This window comes from Narcine bancroftii, chromosome 8 (genome assembly GCF_036971445.1).
Source record: "Narcine bancroftii isolate sNarBan1 chromosome 8, sNarBan1.hap1, whole genome shotgun sequence".
Classification (NCBI taxonomy): Eukaryota; Metazoa; Chordata; class Chondrichthyes; order Torpediniformes; family Narcinidae; genus Narcine; species Narcine bancroftii.
The window spans coordinates 53,295,283-53,314,988 of NC_091476.1; the positions used below are offsets into that span (position 1 = coordinate 53,295,283).

At 44.9% G+C, this 19,706-nt stretch overlaps 1 protein-coding gene across 3 annotated transcripts in view; it reads left to right on the forward strand.

The window, feature by feature from the left end:
• Positions 1 to 3,992: 3,992 nt before the first annotated feature.
• The window catches only part of sucla2 (succinate-CoA ligase ADP-forming subunit beta), a 65,577-nt gene continuing 49,863 nt past the window's right edge, over positions 3,993 to 19,706 (forward strand). For all 3 annotated transcript variants that reach the window (XR_011343121.1, XR_011343120.1, XM_069893742.1), the window contains exon 1: positions 3,993 to 4,090. Coding sequence is in view for 1 of the 3 variants with exons in the window: in XM_069893742.1 (XP_069749843.1) it covers positions 4,019 to 4,090 (72 nt within the window). In the remaining 2 variants the exon portion in view is untranslated. The remainder of the gene's footprint in view (positions 4,091 to 19,706) is intronic.

Below are 19,706 nucleotides of genomic sequence, written 5' to 3' on the forward strand. Positions count from 1 at the left end.
CAACATGGTCAATTACTGGCTGCAGCCCCTTTTGGCCAGCCATAGGAATTGGATACTGTTTTCGTCTAATTACTTGTTCAGAATCTTTTAAAGTAACTTGCAGGGGAGGAATATCTAACACTTCTCTATTGCCTCTTTCTGCCCATACTCCAGGATTTATTAGCTTAATACATACAATTGAACCCTGATACTTGATTCCTGTGGTCTGGTGCCGATAGCCAATTGGTCCTGTAAATCTCGTCCTAACAATCTCCAGCTTGGGGAACTAGTAAAATATCCTCTGTTATTATCTTTTCTCCCATTTGTATTCTTACATCTCTTAATACAGGGACTGTAAAGTCTCTTCCTCCTACTCCTGAAATCATCACTGTCCCCTTTATCTTAACACCCTCGGGTGGTTGTAAAATACTAGACCGGGCTGCCCCAGAATCTACTAAAAATACCATCTTGTCAATGTGGGGTCCTATGCTTAAATTTACCAATGGTTCTCCGTGCAGCCCCATGGTGTGCATTGACTGAGAACCATGACCTCCCCCCCTATTTATAATCTGCTTCCATCTGTCTGACCCTGGCTTTACCCTACCCTTAATTTAGTCTATGTGTCGTCTGAGTCCAGCGTGTTCGTTAAATGAAGTGATAGGAGAATCAGTTTATTACACAGCATAAGAATAAAGCTTAACAGAGCTCTGGTTCAGTCATTAGTTCATAGGTCACCTGCACAGTGAGCTATTCCCCAAGACTGACCTCTACTGTCCAGTCTCTGCAGTTTATATAGCTCAACCTTATCATACAGAACAAAAGTTGGCTTCCTTTGCTAGATTTCTTATATAAGATTTATCACAAGTAATTTCCTGCTCTGCAGTTATCTGGGGTGTAGAGCTCCCATCTTTTTTAATCCTCAAGGTCAGAATATCCTGTTGTTTTGATCAGAAATCAATTCATACCCCAGATATTTCTAATTATTTCTTTGTTCTCATATTCTTCTGTTCTACTAAACACCTCCTTCTGTCTTAGCTTCTTACTGATTCCATTCTCTTTGTTTCTTTTTGTTTGTGTTAATCAACACCTCCTTTTGCCTTAACATTCCTACTAAATTGTTTCATATCCTCTCTTTTGTATTTTGGGAGCAGGCAATTCTAAACCTACTGTAATCAGCCAACTTTGCTACATACTGTGGCTGCCCCTTACTTACATTACTCTTTCCCTTCACCATGAGGTAAACATTAAACTACCATATAGTACTGGATCCATGCACACAAACTGAACAGTACATAAGCACACATTCCACACACTCCCCACGATTCTTTGGCTTGGCTTCGCGGACGAAGATTTATGGAGGGGGTAAATGTCCACGTCAGCTGCAGGCTCGTTTGTGGCTGGCAAGTTCGATGCGGGACAGGCAGACACGGTTGCAGCGGTTGCAGGGGAAAATTGGTTGGTTGGAGTTGGGTGTTGGGTTTTTCCTCCTTTGCCTTTTGTCAGTGAGGTGGGCTCTGCGGTCTTCTTCAAAGGAGGTTGCTGCCCGCCAAACTGTGAGGCGCCAAGATGCACGGTTTGAGGCGATATCAGCCCACTGGCGGTGGTCAATGTGGCAGGCACCAAGAGATTTCTTCAGGCAGTCCTTGTACCTTTTCTTTGGTGCACCTCTGTAATGGTGGCCAGTGGAGAGCTCGCCATATAACACGATCTTGGGAAGGCGATGGTCCTCCATTCTGGAGACCCCTATATTAATTAACCCCTATATTCCAACACATCAGTGCGTAAGATCACGTCTCCCTGGCTTGCATTGGGCATTCTCTCTTAAAATGTCCCTCCTTTTTACAATGGTAGGAAACTAATGCTCCTGTTTCCCAATTCCTACCGGGATTACCACGAGGTCCCGGGAATGGTCGTCATCCCCGGAATTCCCCTCGATCCTTGCCCCTCTCTGGTCTCTACTCTCCCACTCCTGGAGCTCCTCCCAATGTCCAGGAGCTGGCACACAGCCCCTACCCTTTCCATTCTGTCCCTCCATGACTTCCTTGACTGCCTGCATCAAAATCTTAGCCTTTCCTTTCTGTTTATTGGGCATTCTCTCTTAAAATTACGCACCTCCGTACTAGTCAGGGGCACATTTACGAAACTGAGACCCCCTCCCATGGGAACTTCCCGTAAAGGTCTCATCCAGTTAATTTCTGGCTTATCCTCTCCTTTATAATGTCTAGATTCCTGCTCTCTGGGAAATGAATCAAAGGGTTCTGCCCTTCCTTCCCGGAGAGTCTCACACTGCTCTGAATTAAAGTCGCCTCTCTCTCTTGTCAATGGAGGTGGTAATCGAGTACTTTGTGAAGGGTCATCATACCACCCCTACTTTCTTCTCCTTTCTTTAGCTGTGGGGGAGGAGGGGAAGGTGCAGCAGGGTAGAGCATAGGAGGGGGGGGAAAGATAGGAGCTGGCATAGGAGGAGCATAAGGTGGAGGAAGGGAATGTAACACATCCCATCCTTGTGTTTCAGGGACAAAAGGTTCCTCATCCTTCTTGTCCTTACATTCCTTTTCATTCAAAACCAGTTGATCAACCGATCCACTGAGCCAGCAGGCTGTATATTCTCTGCTCTCAATATTATCTCTTTGATTTTGATAGAGCCAGATGTTCAATGCTTGACACATCCAGTCATCCTCGGATCCGAGCTTTGGCCAATATACTGAACTCCCTTTAATCGGAGTTTTAACTCATTCCAAACTGGAATACCTGACCATGGTCTGTTTGTCCTTCCCACGGGTTCTCCCCGCACCCAATCAGATAGCATTAATCCTAACGGACTTTGCTTAATTATCTGATTGTCCCGTCCTTCATTAGGACTATTTCCCTTGCTACTCACACCTCCCATACTAACAGGTAAGTAAAATTCCTCTTACCGGGATCCAGTAGCTATTCCTAGCGCGCTTCCTTAACATCCTCCCGTCATTTGTTCTCAATGCCTCTTCTCGGATATCACTCGCTTTGTCCACTGACAAGTCACCCGCCGTCCGTGAGTCCAGCTGAATGAGCCGGGGTGCACCTACCCTCGTCGTCGGGCACTCTGTCAGTGGAGGGAGTGGGATCCCGGACGAGCCTCCATTTGTGAGAAACAGAAGTACCTTCACAGAATTTGCTCGAGTCAAAAATCGAGAACAAAGAACTTTTATTATACTATTACAACAATGCAAAGTTGGGTGCTTCCCCTTACCCTGGGAATACACACAGATACTGAGGCTGACCCAACTTTTATACATTTCATTTCAGTACAGAGATACCTTCCCCCCTAACATTCTTCTGCCTCCTGGATTGGTTTAGCATTAGGTAATTCTGCCTATGTGGATTCTAACTTCTTATCAGTTTATGTGCCTTCCTGCAAACTTGTTAGCCAGGAAATATCATGTCTTTCAATCCCCAAGACTTGCTAAAGCTATCTACTTGCTATCCTGTTTTGAAGATTCTTATTTTATTATACTTTTATAACCCTTCCTCCCATTCCAGCATCCCTTCACCCTGATTTAACCCATAATACTTCATTTCTAATGAGCACTTGCTTGACTCCTCACATTCCAGTATCCCTTACACCTGGAAGAAGGGCTCAAGGCCGAAACGTTGGTTATGCACCACTGCCTTTGCGACAGAGAGGACCTGCTGAGCTTCTCCGGTATTTTGTGTTTTTCACTTCAACTACGGTGTCGACAGAATTTTGTGATTTACTTCTATCCTGACGGGAGCAGCGAGAACAGAACATTTCCTGGGTGGTGTGGATCATTGATTATTCTGCTGCTCTGCATGCTCTTCCTTTCATGTTTTTATTCCAATTGATTTGTCTAATCAATGACTTTGCTTTATAAACCGCCAAAAGTACATAACAACGGTGACAGAAATAAGATTAGTTTTTGCCACTTTAATCTGCAACCAGCAGCGACAAATGATTGACGTGCAGAGACAAGCCCTGATCCCACCCAGCAGCCACCGCGACTGGGGCGCGCCTGCGCAGTACCCTCCAATTCAGATTGTCATGGCGGCTTGTATCCTCTTTCGGCTCTGGCGCGGGTCAAACGGTAGAGCGGCGGTTTGCCGCTCCTCCAGGGTAAGGACTGATAGAGAACGGGGTGACAGGTCCATCCTCGGCTGTGGGGGAAGCTCGGGTGCTTGTGGACGCGCGGCATGTCGATCACCGGCCTGGGCCGGGTTCGTGCTGGCGACCCATCCGGCCCTCAGCCACTCTCATCGCCCACACTCTTCCCTCAAACCCTCTCGCACTCCCGCCTTCATCAGTTCCGCCTCCCCCTCCCGTCACCGGTCCTGCCTCCCCTTCCCGTCACCGGTCCCGCCTCCCCCTCCCGTCACCGGTCCCGCCTCCCCTTCCCGTCACCGGTCCCGCCTCCCCCTCCCGTCACCGGTCCCCGCCTCCCCCTCCCGTCACCGGTCCCCGCCTCCCCCTCCCGTCACCGGTCCTCCCTCTCCCGTCACCGGTCCTCCCTCCTGATACCAAAATACCTTGGTATTTCTACACCATCCAACACCCTTCCCTCCCTCCCTCCCCGCACCTACCATGTTCAAGGTTCGATTAATTGTCATGTAATTTAAAAAAAACCACTTCCACATCACATGAAATTGTCTGCAGACAGATTCGGCATAGGCAGAAATTGCATGAAGTACCTTTGACAGTCAGAGAAAGAAACAAAAGAAAGTCTCCCCACCCACCAAAGTCACTTAGTGTCCATGGATTCATCTCCAGCCTCCGCAACCACAGAGTCCGGTCCAAACCGTCGGCAACCTGAGTTCCAGATCCGAACCTCCAATATGATCAAGAACCCTTCACTGCCTTTGGCACCCTCTTGGATCCCAGTTCTGATACTTAGTATTCCTTCAGCCAATTTCCAGCAGTCTGCAGCTTGGTGTGTGTGTGTCTCACCGCCTCTGTGTGTCCTTTAGCTGCAGAACCCCTCACTGGTCCGCTGTCCCATGGGTTGTGTCCTCTGCTTCTCCTTTTCAAAAAAGGGATGGTTTCCCTGTTTTCTGGTGGCCTTTGACGGTCTTCTGCTTTTCCAGAGTCTGCAAACCCTTGTAGCTACTGCTAATCAGAGGCACTGCCATCTTGGCCGCAGACCCCGCTATTGCTGGATTTTAAGTAAAACCACCGTTGGCTCCTTTAACAGACTGTGGATTGGGCAGTACGATCCTTCTGGGGAGCACCTTGCCTCTGTTCCCTTCTCTCCGTGTGTTCTCACCAGTGGCAGCAATGCTACCCCACCCTATTGTCTCACAGCCTCCCGGTCAAGTGCCTTTTCTCTCAGCCCGCTCCCCGCTCCACTATACGTTTGGACCCCAGATTCCTTCATACATTAATGCTGTTAAGGGTCCTGCTATTAACTATACTTTCTCCTTGGGTTTGACCTTTGAAAATGCTACGCCTCATACTTGCTTGGATTAAATTCCATCTGCCATTTCTTTGTCCATATCAGTAACTGATTATATTTTGCTGAATGGTTTGATCTCTCTGGACTTTCCATGACCGTTATCTGCAAATTAATAACCTCCAGCCACAATAGCACCTTTAATCCACTGTCCTGTCCTTTGACTTTGACTATTCATACAGTTTAACAACAAAAAAAGGACATGGAAACTCTCATTTCAATTTTATATCTAAACTTACTTATCCTAATCAAGACATGTAGGTGGCAAAATGTCAGTTTCTTTCTTCAATTTTAAACTTTGCTCTCCTTTCCTAGACGGGAGGAGGAGGCGGGGACCAGTGACAGGAGGGGGAGGGGGGGAGGGGAGGACCGGTGACGGGAGGGGGAGGGGGGGACCGGTGATGGGAGGGGGAGGGAGGGACCGGTGACGGGAGGGGGAGGGGGAGGGGGGACCGGTGACGGGAGGGGGAGAGGGAGGGGGGACCGGTGATGGGAGGGGGAGGGGGGACCGGTCACGGGAGGGGGAGGGGTGGACCGGTTCAAGATAGTTTATTTAACCCTGTACATAAAAAAAAAGGATCAAGCTGCATCTGTGGATGCAAAGGAATGGTTTGAGTACCAAAGCGTTAACTGTTCTCTTGCCACCAGAGATGGTTCACCCCATGAGTTCCTCCTACAATTTGTCTTTTGCTCCAGATAGGTCTTTGACAAGGTTGTCCCACAACGATCAATGTTGTGTGTGATTCTAAGATTATACCATGATCTAGATCAAATTGGAAATGGCATATGATTCATACAAGTGCGATGTAATGCATTTTGCAAGTTAAACCAGGACAGGACGTGCATAGTCAGTGACAGGGTCCTGAGGAGTATTATAGAAATAGGGATACACCTATAAGTCACTGAAAGGGGTGATACTGTGAGGTTGATGAAGTAGTATGGCTTGCTGGACTGCTGGGCTTCATTGAGTTCAAGATTGGATCACCATGTTATACCTGTAGAAAATGTTGGTAGGGTAGCAGCAGCCAAACGGAGTCGAAAGAATGAGACCAGTACTCAGTGGGCTCATCTGCTCTCCAATTATTTCTTGAAACTTCCTGCACTGGGTCTTATAAGGCCACAGGTAAGTCCTACCTTCACGCCAGAAATGACGTCATGATGTTGTCCCGCGCGTATGCAGACCTGACCCGACTGGCAGAAAAGTCGATCCTGGAGGTGCCAGCTTGACAGCTGCTGCAACCGTAATACATGGAGCCAGTTTGTTTTGCTGTCAGAGATGTGCACCGCCACACAACCCCCCCCCCCCACCCCCAAAAGAACCGGCAATAGTGTACCATGCTCCCAAGTCTTGTGTTGGTTTTGCCTTAGGGGGCCTGACCCTATGCTTAGCTGGCTGAGGTCAAGATGCGCAGGCTTCAGGCAATCAGCTGTGAACAGTTCCTCACTGCCCCCAATGTCTAGTGTGAACGTGTTGCCGCTTGTTGGGGCCTTTGTAGGGTCGCTGGAGAGGAGGGGGAGTGGGCACCTCAGCGAACAAACACGTAGTCAGTTGTCTTTAAGTCTGCAGGAATCGAGATTGGGTGGTATCTGTGGTGGGCGGGTGGCTGTGGTGCGAGGGAGCCCATCCTGTCCCTCGGTTTCTCCAATGCTGCCCCTCCTGCTGTGTCTGTGCCCCTGTGGTGAGGAGAAATTCTCCGGGGAGGGACAAAGGGGCCCGATATACCAAGGAGGCCTGGAGGTCCTCTTTGGGTGCTGTCTGGATGCCAAGGAGTTACCAGGGGAGCTCATCTACACAGTTGAGTCCATTAGGCGGCCCACCTTTAGGTGGCGGTGGAAGTGTTCTGCCAGGCCTTTGGACTGGTGGGTTGGCAGTGGTGTGATGGAGTTTCATGCCAAGGAGGGAGGCAAGCTGTGTCCACAAGGCTGAGGTGAATTGTGCCCCTCTGTCTGTAATGATATGCACCAGTGTCCCGAACCAGGATATCCAGTGTGTGAACACTGTCCTGGTGCAGGCTTCTGCGGTTATGTCTTTGAGGGAATGGCCGCTGTTCATCTCGTGGCTCAGTTGATCACTGTTAGGAGATACCAGGTTTCTCATGAAACAGGCAGGGGGCCGACGATATCGAAGTGAATGTAGTCGAATCATTGGTGGTTTGAACTGCTGGATGGGAACTTTTGTTGTCTGGACTTTAGAAGTTTGGCAATGTGTGCAAGTGTGGGCCCTGTCCGTTACCTGTTTTCATAAGCCATGCCATACAAATTGTGCAGCGGTCCTGATGGACGGGTGCGAGTGGTCGTGGATGGCATGGAAGACCTGCTGTTTCCATTGCTCCGGAATGACTAGTCGGGGCTGGCTGGTGGAAACATTGCAGAGCAGAATGTGCAGGGGATGCCTTTGAATCAGAGGGCGGTGATGGCAGTGCGTAAAGCCTATGTGTCTGCGTTGTCTTCTTGCGCCTGTGCAAGCCCGAAGTAGTCTAGGCCTGGTTCTAAGGGCTGAATAGCCAGTCGAGAGAGCATCTGCAACAACATTCTCCTTGTCGGAGAGTTGTTGAATGATGGTGGTGAATTCCGAGACGTATGCCGAGTGGCGTCGCTGGTGTGCTGACCATGGGTCAGAAACTTTCGCAAATGCGTAAGTGACCAGTTTGTGGTCAGTAAAGACAGTAAAATGTCTGCTCTCGAGAAAGTAATGGAAATGTCTGTCTGCGAGGTTGAGGGTGAGGAGTTCGTGGTCAAAAGCATTGCATTTTAATTTGGGGGGGGGGGGCGCAAATGGCCGCTGAAAAAGGCCAGTAGCTTCTAATGTCCGTCGACTAGCTGTTCGATTACACTCCCTACTGCTGTGGCTGATGCATCGACTGTCAGGGAGGTGGGAATGTTGGTTCTGGGATGGACCAGCAATGTAGTTTGGGCTAGGGCTTCTTTGGTCCATTCGAAAGCCATGACTGCCTCCTCGCTCCAGGCCAAATCTTTCTGTTTGGAGGTCATCATGCATGATTTGTGCTGCGGTGGGAATAAAACGTTTGTAAAAATTGACCATGCCAACAAATTCCTGAAGGCCCTTGAGCGTGTTAGGCCTTGCTAATTGCCGAGTAGGAACATAGGAAGTAGGAACAGGAGTAGGCCAAAAATGGCCCATTGAGCCTGCTCCGCCATTCAATATGATCATGGCTGATCTAATTTATGACCTAACTCCACCTACCTGCCTTCTCCCCATATCCCCTAATTCCTCTATCATGTAAAAATTTATCTAACCGAATTTTAAATATGTTTAATGAGGCAGCCTCAACCACTTCCCTGGTTAGAGAATTCCAAACATTCACTACTCTCTGGGAAAAACTAATTTTCCTCATCTCTGTCCTAAATATACTCCCCCGAATCTTGAGACTGTGTCCTCACATTCTCCAGCAATGGTATTGCACCATCCCTGGTGATCCTGTGGCCGAGGAAATCGATCTCCTGGCTAAACTGGCACTTTGCTGGGTTGATAGTGAGGCCAAAGTGAACCAGGCAGGAGTAGAGTTTGCGAAGGTTGGTATCATGTTCCTGGTGGTTCCTGCTGGCGATGAGGTTATCATTCAGGTAGATGAAAACAAAGTCCAGGTCTCTGCCTAGTGCGTCCATTAGATGTTCGAACGTCTGTGCTATGTTTTTAAGTCCGAAAGGCATGCGCAGGAACTCGAAGAGTTCGTAGGGCGTAATGATGGCTGTCTTCCTGACGTCGTCTGGGTGGACAGGGATTCGGTGGTAGCTGTGCCCAAAGTTAACCTTGGAGAAAACATTTGCACCTTGCAGGTTGGTGGTGAAATCCTGTATAGGCGAAACTGGATAGCAGTCTGGGGTGGTTGAATCGTTGAGGCGCCGATAGTCTCTGCAAGGTCGCCAGCCCCCTGTGAGCTTGGGGACCATGTGGAGAGGGGAAGCCCTGGTCTGATGGACCTACAGCTCTTCCATTCATTTGAATTCTCCTTGGCTAGTTACAGCTTGTCTGGGGGTAGTCGTCTGGCCTTTTCGTGGAGGGGTGGGCCCTGTGTCAGAATGTGGTACTGCACACTGTGTTTTGGCATATGAACTGGGGTCTGAGAATAGATGAGAATTCACCCAAAGTCCAGCTGTACCTGTCAGTGAAAGTGGTAACGGTGGCTGCTTGCCCTGAGCACTGGTTGCCGCAAGTTGGATTGTCTGGAAAGTCTGGGTGTGGACCAGGCATTTAGCTTTGTGGTCCATGAGCAAGCTGTGGGCTGTGAGGAGTGGCTTCTCCACCGTGGCCAGTGTGAAATCCCAGTGGAAGGTCTCGTCGCCAAGGTGTATCAGTGAGTGCCGAAGGTCTTAATGGCAGTATTGTTAGCCGCCCACGAGTTGGCCCTCGTGGGCACGTTCCGGTATCTGAAAGTGTCGGCGGGATGACACTGACAAGGAAACGCTGGCCTGTGGTTTTGTTCATGATGTGTAGTAGGCTGTTTGTGTGGCCAGCCACTCATACCTATGAGCAGTGGCTGGCCTGGGTATTTCCAGGGAATGAGCAGGGCTGCTTGCATTTGTGAGCTTCTTCCCCCACCACAGCCCTGGTGGTAGAAACACCACCATGCCTCTGGTGCTTCTGTTGGTCAAAACCCGCTTGGTCGGGTTTTGGGTTGCTGCTCCGTCTGGGAGCGCGTCAGCTGATTCATGGCAGATTTGTTCTCTTTCTTGGTGCGCAAGAGAATGTCCACCTTTGCTACGTCCTTACAAGGGTCGCTGAACTCCACATCCGGATGTCATCAGGTATCTGCTCTAAGAATGTCTGCTCAAACATGAGGCAGGGCTTGTGGCCCTCTACCAGCATGAGCATTTCATCCATAAGGGCGGATGGCATTCTGTCTCCTAGGCCATCCAAGTGCATAAGCCTGGCTGCTCTCTGGCATCTAGAAAGCCTGTAGGTGCTGATTAGGAGCACCTTCAAAGCAGAGTAGCTACCTTCCTCTGGTGGGTTCTGTATGAGGTCGTCCACTCTGGCTGCGGTTTCTTGGTCCAGGGAGGTGACGACATGGTAGCACTTGGTGGAGTCAGAGGTAACCTGCTTTATCTGGAACTGTGCTTCTGCCCGTCCAAACCATGTGAGTGGTCGAAGTGTCCAGAAAGTGGGGAGTTAAAAGATGACTGCACTAACTGCTGCAGCGCCAATAACGTTGAGTCCCAGAGGCTTCTGGACCTGTCGGGGTCACCAATATAGCGGCAGCCAAACAGAGTCAAAAGAACGAGACCAGTACTCAGTGGGCTTGACTGCACTCCAGTTGTTTATTGAAGCTTCCCGCACTGTGCCTTATAAGGCCACAGGTAAGTCCTGCCCTCAAGCCAGAAAGCACATCATGAAGTTGCCCTGTGCACACACGGACCCAACCAGGCTGGCGGAAAAGACGATCCCAGCTGTGCCATCTTGACACGGCTGCTCCGCTGCCGTATCCATTACATGCAGAGGCAGTTTGCCTGCCATCAGAGATGTGCACCACCACAGTAGGATCGTATTTGGAGTATTATGTAGTTGCCATACAATAGGAAGGATGTGATTTAGCTGGAGAGGTACAGAAAATATTCAATGTGAGTTTATTCTCAATATGCAAAAATACAATTTACAAATGGACAGAAATTCTTACTTTCTGCAGCCAAACAGGAAGAGTAAGGTGCTAGAGAGGACCCCTGTGGCTGTAATCCTCAATAATAGGTACTCCTCTTTGAGTACTGTGGGGGTGGGGGGGGGGGGTGGAGACAGCCTAGCTGGGCAAAGCAATAGTGTCTGTACCTCTGGGACAGGGTTGGCCCCTGTGGGTCAAGGGTAGGGAAAGGAATAGGAGGGTGATAGTCATAGGGGACTCAATAGTTAGGGGGATGGATAGGGAATTCTGTGGACACAGTAATGAGAATCGGATGGTAGTTTGCCTCCCTGGTTCCAGGATGTTGCTGCTCGTGTCCAATATATCCAAAAGTGGGAGGGAGATGAGCCAGAGGCCATGGTACATGTAGGTACCAACAACGTAGGGTGGAAGAGAGAAGAGGTCCTAAAAAGTGAGGACGAGGAGTTAGGTAGGGAGTTGAAAAGAAGGACCACAAAGGGCGTAATCTTGGGATTACTGCCTGTGCCATGTGATAGAGCAGGAATAGAATGAGGTGGAGGATGAATGCGTGGCTGAAGGGATGGAGCAAGGGACAGGGATTCAAGTTTTTGGACCTTTTTTGGGAGCTGGTGGGACTTGTACAGAATGGACGGGTTGCACTTGAATCCCAGGGGGACCAGGATCCTGTCAGGGACATTTGCTAAGGCTACTTGGGAGACTTTAAACTAGAATAGTTGGGGGGGAGGGAACCAAGCGAGGGAGAACAGCAAGGAGAAGGTTAGATTGCAAACAAAGAAAGCTTGTAGACTAAGTTTGGGGGTAGGTAGGCAGGTGATGGAGAAAGAAGATGCTCTGTCTGAAGATGGAGGGGAGATGATAGAAAAATAACATAATAGAGTTGTTGGTAAAGATAGGGGGCGAACAGAGAATAAGTAGTGGGAAATCTCTAAAATGTATATACTTTAATGCAAGGAGCATTGTAAGGAAGGTGGATGAGCTGAGGGTGTGGATAGACACTTGGCTGTATGACATAGTAGCGATTAGTGAGCTTGGTTGCAGGACGTATTCCTGGATTTCGTTACTTTAGGTGTAATAGATTTGGAGGGGCAAGAGGGGGGCAGTGCTTAGGTAGGATAGATTGGAGGGCTCATCTAGGGAGGCTGTATGGGTGGAATTGAGGAGTGGGAAAGGATAGTCACACTTAAACGGTTGTATTATAGACCACCTATTGGGGAACAAGAACTAGAGGAGCAAATATGTAGGGAGATAGCAGATTTAAATTTTCCAAATATAGATTGGGAAGCCCATTCTGTGAAAGGGCTGGATGGACTGGAATTTGTAAAATGTGTGCAGGATAGTTTTTTTTACAGCAATATGTAGAGGTACTGACTAGAGAGGGCGGTGTTGGATCGACTGTTGGGGAATGAGATAGGTAGGTGACAGAGGTGTATGTGTTAGGGAGCCTTCAGGTCCAGTGATCATAGTGCCATTAGCTTCAATGTAATTATGGAAAGATGTAGGTCAGGACCTAAGATTGAGGTTTTCGAGTGGGGAAAAGTTAGATTTGAGAAGATGAGAAAGGATTTACGAGGAATGGATTGGGACGATTTGTTTTATGGGAAGGATGTAATAGAGAAATGGAGGTCTTTTAAAGGTCAGATTTTGAGGGTATAAAATCTTTATGTTCCTGTCAGGAGGAAAGCAGAGTCAAAAGTTTGAGAGATCCATGGTTTTCAAGGGACATTGGAAACTTGGTTCAAAAAAAATGGAGACCTACAATAAATATAAGAAACAAGGAATAAAAGAGATGCGTGGAGAATACATTGAATATAAAAAGAATCTTAAGAAAGAAATTATGAAAGCTAAAAGATCATACAAGGTGGGTATAGCAAACAGGGTGAAAATAAATCCAAAAGGTTTCTATAAATATGTTAATAGCAAAAGGAGAGTGAGGGATAAAATTGGTCCATTAGAGAATCAGAGTGGACACTGTGTGGAGCCAAATGAGATGTGGGAGATTTTGAACAAGTTCTTTTTGGTATTCACTAAGGAGAAGGAAGCAAAGAGGGTAATTATGGAAACTGTAGTGATTAAGAAAGAGGAAGTACTGAGGCTTTTGAAGCATATAAAGGTGGATAAGTCTCCGGGATTTTCCCCAGGACCTTGAGAGGTTAGTGAGGAAATGGCAGCGGCTCTGACAATGATTTTTCAGATGTTATTAGAGATGGGTATAGTGCCGGAGGATTTGCATATTGTTAACGTGGTTCCTTTGTTTAAAATGGGTTCGAGGAGCAAGCCTAGCAATTGTAGGCCTGTAAGTTTGATGTCTGTGGTAGGAATGTTAATGGAAAGTGTTCATAGAGATAATATATATAAGTATCTGGAGAGACAAGGTCTGATCAGGAACACTCAACATGGCTTTGTGCTTGGAAGGTCATGTTTGACTAATCTTGTTGAATTTTTTTGAAGAGTTGACTAGGAATGTTGAGGTTAGAGCAGTGGATGTTGACTATATGGACTTCAGTAAGGCCTTCGATAAGGTTCTGCATGGAAGGTTAGTTAGGAAGGTTCATCCTCTAGGTTGAGAAAGTCAAATGGATTGATTAACAGTAGCTGGAAGGGAGATGCCAGAGAGTTGTAGTGGATAACTGTTTGTCAGGCTGGAGGCCGGTAACAAGCGGTGTGCCTCTGGGTTCTGTATTGGCTCCCTTGCTGTTTGTTATTTACATTAATGATCTGGATGATGTGGTGGTAAATTGGATTAGTAAATATGCGGATAATACTAAAATAGGTGGAATTGTGGATAATGAAGGTGGTTTTGAAAGATTGCAAAAGGATTTGGACTGCTTAGAAGAGTGGGCTGAAAGATGGCAGATGGAGTTTAATGCTGAGAAGTGTAAAATTAAAATTGATATTGCCTTTTTACAAGAAACAAATTTGACCGAAAAGGAACATTTGAAATTGAAAAGACATTGGGTTGGACATGTGTTTTTTTATTCTTTTAATTAATTCTAAGGCAAGAGAGGTGGCGATTTTGATTCATAAAAATGTATCATTTGAATTGGAATCTTCAGAGGGAAATGTAGGTAGAGTTTTATGGGTGAATTTTATGATCATTGCTGAATCCTGGACTTTGCTTAATATTTATGCACCTAATGTAGATGATGAGCAGTTCATTTCAGAAGCTTTTTTTATTGTTAACTCAAGCTAATGAAAATATTTTAGTTTGGGGAGATTTTAATTGTGTTTTGGAACCTTTATTGGATAGAAACCCTAAGAGTATAAGGAAATCAAAGACAGCAATACCGATCAAAGTGTTGATGAAGGATTTAAATCTGGTAGATATTTGGAGAAAGGTTAATCCTGCAGAGAAAGATTTTTCTTTTTATTCATCATGACATGATTCATTTTCTAGGATTGATTTTTTTTGGTATCAGCACACCTACAGGGAAGAGGACTGCAAGATGAATATAAAAGTTGAGTTCTATCTGACCATTCATTATTATTTTTTTCTTGTGAAAGTTCAGAAGTGGTGCGTTTGTCATATAGATGGAGGTTTAATGCAATGTTATTGAAAAAAACAGAGTTAGTTACTTTTGTTAAAGAACATATCTCTTTATTTTTGACTGAGAATATTAATTCTGTGGATAGTCATTTTGTAGTATGGGACACGTTAAAAGCTTATTTGAGGGGACAGGTTATTAGTTATTCTACGAAAGTTAAGAAACAATTTATGGCAGAAAGTTTAATGTTGGAAAATCAAATTGCTGAGTTAGAGAAAGACTTTCAGAAGGATGTGACTGAAGACAACAAAGCTGCATTAGTGAAATTGAAATTACTTTATAATACTTTACAAACTTATCAGTTTGAGCGTTTAATTAATCGAACTAAACAACGTTATTATGAGTTGGGAGAAAGAGCTCATAAGGTACTTGCTTGGCAATTGAAAGCTGAACAGGCATCTCGGATTATTAATGCCGTTAAAAATAATTCAATAATTACCTATAAGCCTCAGGAAATTAATGACCAGTTTTATTAATTTTAGCAAAAATTAGATACATTTGATGAGGCGGGATAATGGTTCTATTGAATCTTATTTATCTAAATTGAGGTTACCGGTATTAGATGAGAAAGATATCCAGAAATTGGAATCTCCATTTACAGATTTTGAAATTAAGGAAGCTATACAGGAAATGCCAAATGGAAAGTCCCCAGGGGATGATGGATTTCCTGTGGAATTTTATAAAATTTTTTAATGGTGATTTATCTAGTGTATTTGGAGATGTATTAAAATAAGTTACTGAAGAATAGAAGTTGCCAGAATCTTGTTCAAGTGCTTTAATAACTGTTATTTCAAAAAAAGATAGAGATCCATTAAAAGTGTCTTCATATAGACCTATTTCTTTATTAAATGTAGATTATAAAATTATAGCCAAGGTACTAGCTAATAGACTTGTTACGTACTTACCTAAGTTGATATATACTGATCAAACGGGTTTTATTAAGAATAGAAATGCATTTGATAATGTTCTTTGATTAATTACTTTGGTCAATGCATACCGAAAGCAGCCTAACCATCCTATGGTGGTTGCACTAGATGCAGAAAAGGCACTTGATAGGATTGAGTGGGATTTTTTATTTAAGATGTTAGAAAAGTTTAAATTCAACCCTTTTTTTATTGATTGGGTTAAAGCTTTTTTACAAAACTGCCTTATTTGCATTGGCTATTGAACCATTAGCTTAGACTTTGAGGCAAAATGATGAAATTAGAGGGATGAAGGCTATGATTGAAGAATATAAGATTAATTTATTTTTTAACAGTCATTGAAGCAGTTACAAGAGTGTTTGTCGAAATTTGGAGAATTGTCAGGATATAAAATTAATTGGCATAAAAGCAAATTTTTTACCAGTTGGGGTTGGAGATTATTCAGAATTTAAAATTATTACAAAATTAAAGTGGACAAATAAAATTAAATATTTAGGTGTGTTTGTAGACGTTAGTTATCAGTCATTATGTCAGTTAATTATGAGCTTATATTAAAACGGATTAAAGCAGATTGAAAGGGTTAATTGTATTAAAATGAATATTTTTCCTCGAATTCAATATTTATTTCAGTCAATACCTTGTTTACTTGCAAAAGGTTTTTTCAGGATTTAAATAGGGTAGAGTGGGAGTTTTTATGGAAAAGTAAATTAGCTCGAGTGGCATTGTATAAACTTACATGGAAATATGCGTTAAGTGGACATCACTTACCACATTTTCAAAATTATTATGAAGCAGCCCAGTTGAAGTTTATTAGCAGGTTGATGGATTTAAATTATCCTCCCAGCTGGGCTAAGGTGGAAATAGCGTGTATTTCTGAGGTTAGGTGAATGAATTTGTATTTTGTTGGAATTTGAATTTGCTACAGGAATATAATATGCCGGTATTGAAACATTTGTTAGAGATCTGGATTTTAAAAAAATAAGGTTTTGGTATCAAAAGATAAATTATCAATTTTAACTCCATTGTATAATAATCAGCTTATTCCTTTTTCAATGTTTAATAATTATTTAAAGAGATGGGATTTTAAGGGTATAAAGACAATATAGGATTGTTTTGAAGAGGGACAATTTCTTTCTTTTAATCAATTGAGAGAAAGATTTGATATATCTGTAAATTCTTTGTTTGTGTATTACCAACTTCGAGCTTTGGTAAAGGATAATTATGGTGGAGAGATGAATTTACCCAGTTTGTTGAGATTTGAGTCTTTGATTTCCTCTGTACCAAAGAAGGGTTATATTTCAGTTATGTATAATTTGTTACAAGATAATATGGATAACCTGCTGCTTTGCCACTTTTCAGTTGTTCAATTGAACAACTGAAAAGTGGCAAAGCAGCAGGCATGGATGGAGTCCCCCCAGAGGTCTGGAAGGCTGGCGGCAAAACTCTGCATGACAAACTGCATGAGTTTTTCAAGCTTTGTTGGGACCAAGGAAAGCTGCCTCAGGACCTTCGTGATGCCATCATCATCACCCTGTACAAAAACAAAGGCGAGAAATCAGACTGCTCAATCTACAGGGGAATCACGCTGCTCTCCATTGCAGGCAAAATCTTTGCTAGGATTCTCCTAAATAGAATAATACCTAGTGTCGCCGAGAATGTTCTCCTAGAATCACAGTGCGGCTTTCGCGCAAACAGAGGAACTACTGACATGGTCTTTGACCTCAGACAGCTCCAAGAAAAGTGCAGAGAACAAAACAAAGGACTCTACATCACCTTTGTTGACCTCACCAAAGCCTTCGACACCGTGAGCAGGAAAGGGCTTTGGCAAATACTAGAGCGCCTCGGATGCCCCCCAAAGTTCCTCAACATGGTTATCCAACTGCACGAAAACCAACAAGGTCGGGTCAGATACAGCAGTGAGCTCTCTGAACCCTTCTCCATTAACAATGGCGTGAAGCAAGGCTGCGTTCTCGCACCAACCCTCTTTTCAATCTTCTTCAGCATGATGCTGAACCAAGCCATGAAAGACCTCAACAATGAAGACGCTGTTTACATCCGGTACCGCACGGATGGCAGTCTCTTCAATCTGAGGCGCCTGCAAGCTCACACCAAGACACAAGAGAAACTTGTCCGTGAACTACTCTTTGCAGACGATGCCGCTTTAGTTGCCCATTCAGAGCCAGCTCTTCAGCGCTTGAATTCCTGTTTTGCGGAAACTGCCAAAACGTTTGGCCTGGAAGTCAGCCTGAAGAAAACTGAGGTCCTCCATCAGCCAGCTCCCCACCATGACTACCAGTCCCCCCACATCTCCATCGGGCACACAAAACTCAAAACGGTCAACCAGTTTACCTATCTCGGCTGCACCATTTCATCAGATGCAAGGATCGACAACGAGATAGACAACAGACTCTCCAAGGCAAATAGTGCCTTTGGAAGACTACACAAAAGAGTCTGGAAAAACAACCAACTGAAAAACCTCACAAAGATAAGCGTATACAGAGCCGTTGTCATACCCACACTCCTGTTCGGCTCCGAATCATGGGTCCTCTACCGGCATCACCTACGACTCCTAGAACGCTTCCAACAGCGTTGTCTCCGCTCCATCCTCAACATTCATTGGAGCGACTTCATCCATAACATCGAAGTACTCGAGATGGCAGAGGCCGACAGCATCGAATCCACGCTGCTGAAGATCCAGCTGTGCTGGGTGGGTCACATTTCCAGAATGGAGGACCATCGCCTTCCCAAGATCGTGTTAGATGGCGAGCTCTCCACTGGCCACCGTGACAGAGGTGCACCAAAGAAGAGGTACAAGGACTGCCTAAAGAAATCTCTTGGTGCCTGCCACATTGACCACCGCCAGTGGGCTGATATCGCTTCAAACCGTGCATCTTGGCGCCTCACAGTTTGGCGGGCAGCAACCTCCTTTGAAGAAGACCGCAGAGCCCACTTCACTGACAAAAGGCAAAGGAGGAAAAACCCAACACCCAACCCCAACCAAACAATTTTCCCCTGCAACCGCTGCAACCGTGTCTGCCTGTCCCGCTTCGGACTTGTCAGCCACAAACGAGCCTGCAGCTGACGTGGACATTTACCCCTTCCATAAATCTTCGTCCGCGAAGCCAAGCCAAAGACATCAATTATACTTGACTCTAGAGAAACTGAAAAAATATGGGTTTAGTAATTCAGATTTATGTTTTAGATGTGATTCATGTATTGGAACTTTTCTATATGCTGTTTGGACGTGTTAAGTTCAGCCATTTTGGCAAGGAATTAAAGTAATTTTGGAAAAATTATATAACTTTACATTACCATTAGATCCAATTATTTTTTTGTTGGGTAATTTGATTTTGATGAGGGGGGATTAGGTTTGGATAAAATTCAAATTGCTTTTGTACGTTTGGTGTTACCAGTAGCGCGTAAATGTGCTGCGAGTACTTGGAAAGATAATATAGAGATTAATATACTATGTTGGCATAATGAATTGAAAGTTTGTATTGTTAAGGAAAATCACATAATTTACATGACAATTATTCCCTTTTTGTTAGTAAGTGGTCTTCATATTTGAAATATATACATTTAGATATACTTTGAATTGTTTTCAACATTTATAATTTTTAAATTATATATATCATTTATATTTTTTGGCTCCCCTTAAGGGAGTTGGCTGAAGGGGTGGGAGGGGGTGTTTGGGATTGATCTTGTAAAATCAATTTTTGATTATTGGATTATATGTTATTTTTTAAAAATCTTTAAATAAAGTTTGAAAAAAAATCTAGATTACTAAGAAAGATTGAGCACATTAAGTCTTTATTCTTTGGAGCGTAGAAAGTTGAGGAGGGATTTGATAGAGGTATTTAAGATTATGAGAGGGATAGATAGAGGTGGTGTGGAAAGGCTTTTTCCATTGAGAGTAGGAGAGATTGAAACAAGTGGTCATGAGTTAAGAGTTAAGGGGCAAAAGTTTAGAAGTTAACATGAGGGGGAACTTCTTCACTCAGAGAGTGGTGGCTGTGTGGAATGAGCTTCTGGGAGAAGTAATGACGGCAGGGTCCATTTTGTCATTTAAGCAAAAATTGGATAGGTATATAGATGAGAGGGGATTGGAGGATTATGGGCAAGGTGCAGGTAGATGGGACTAGAGGAGAGTACTTGGTTTGATGCGGACTAGAAGGGCCGAGATGTCCTGTTTCTGTGCTGTAATTG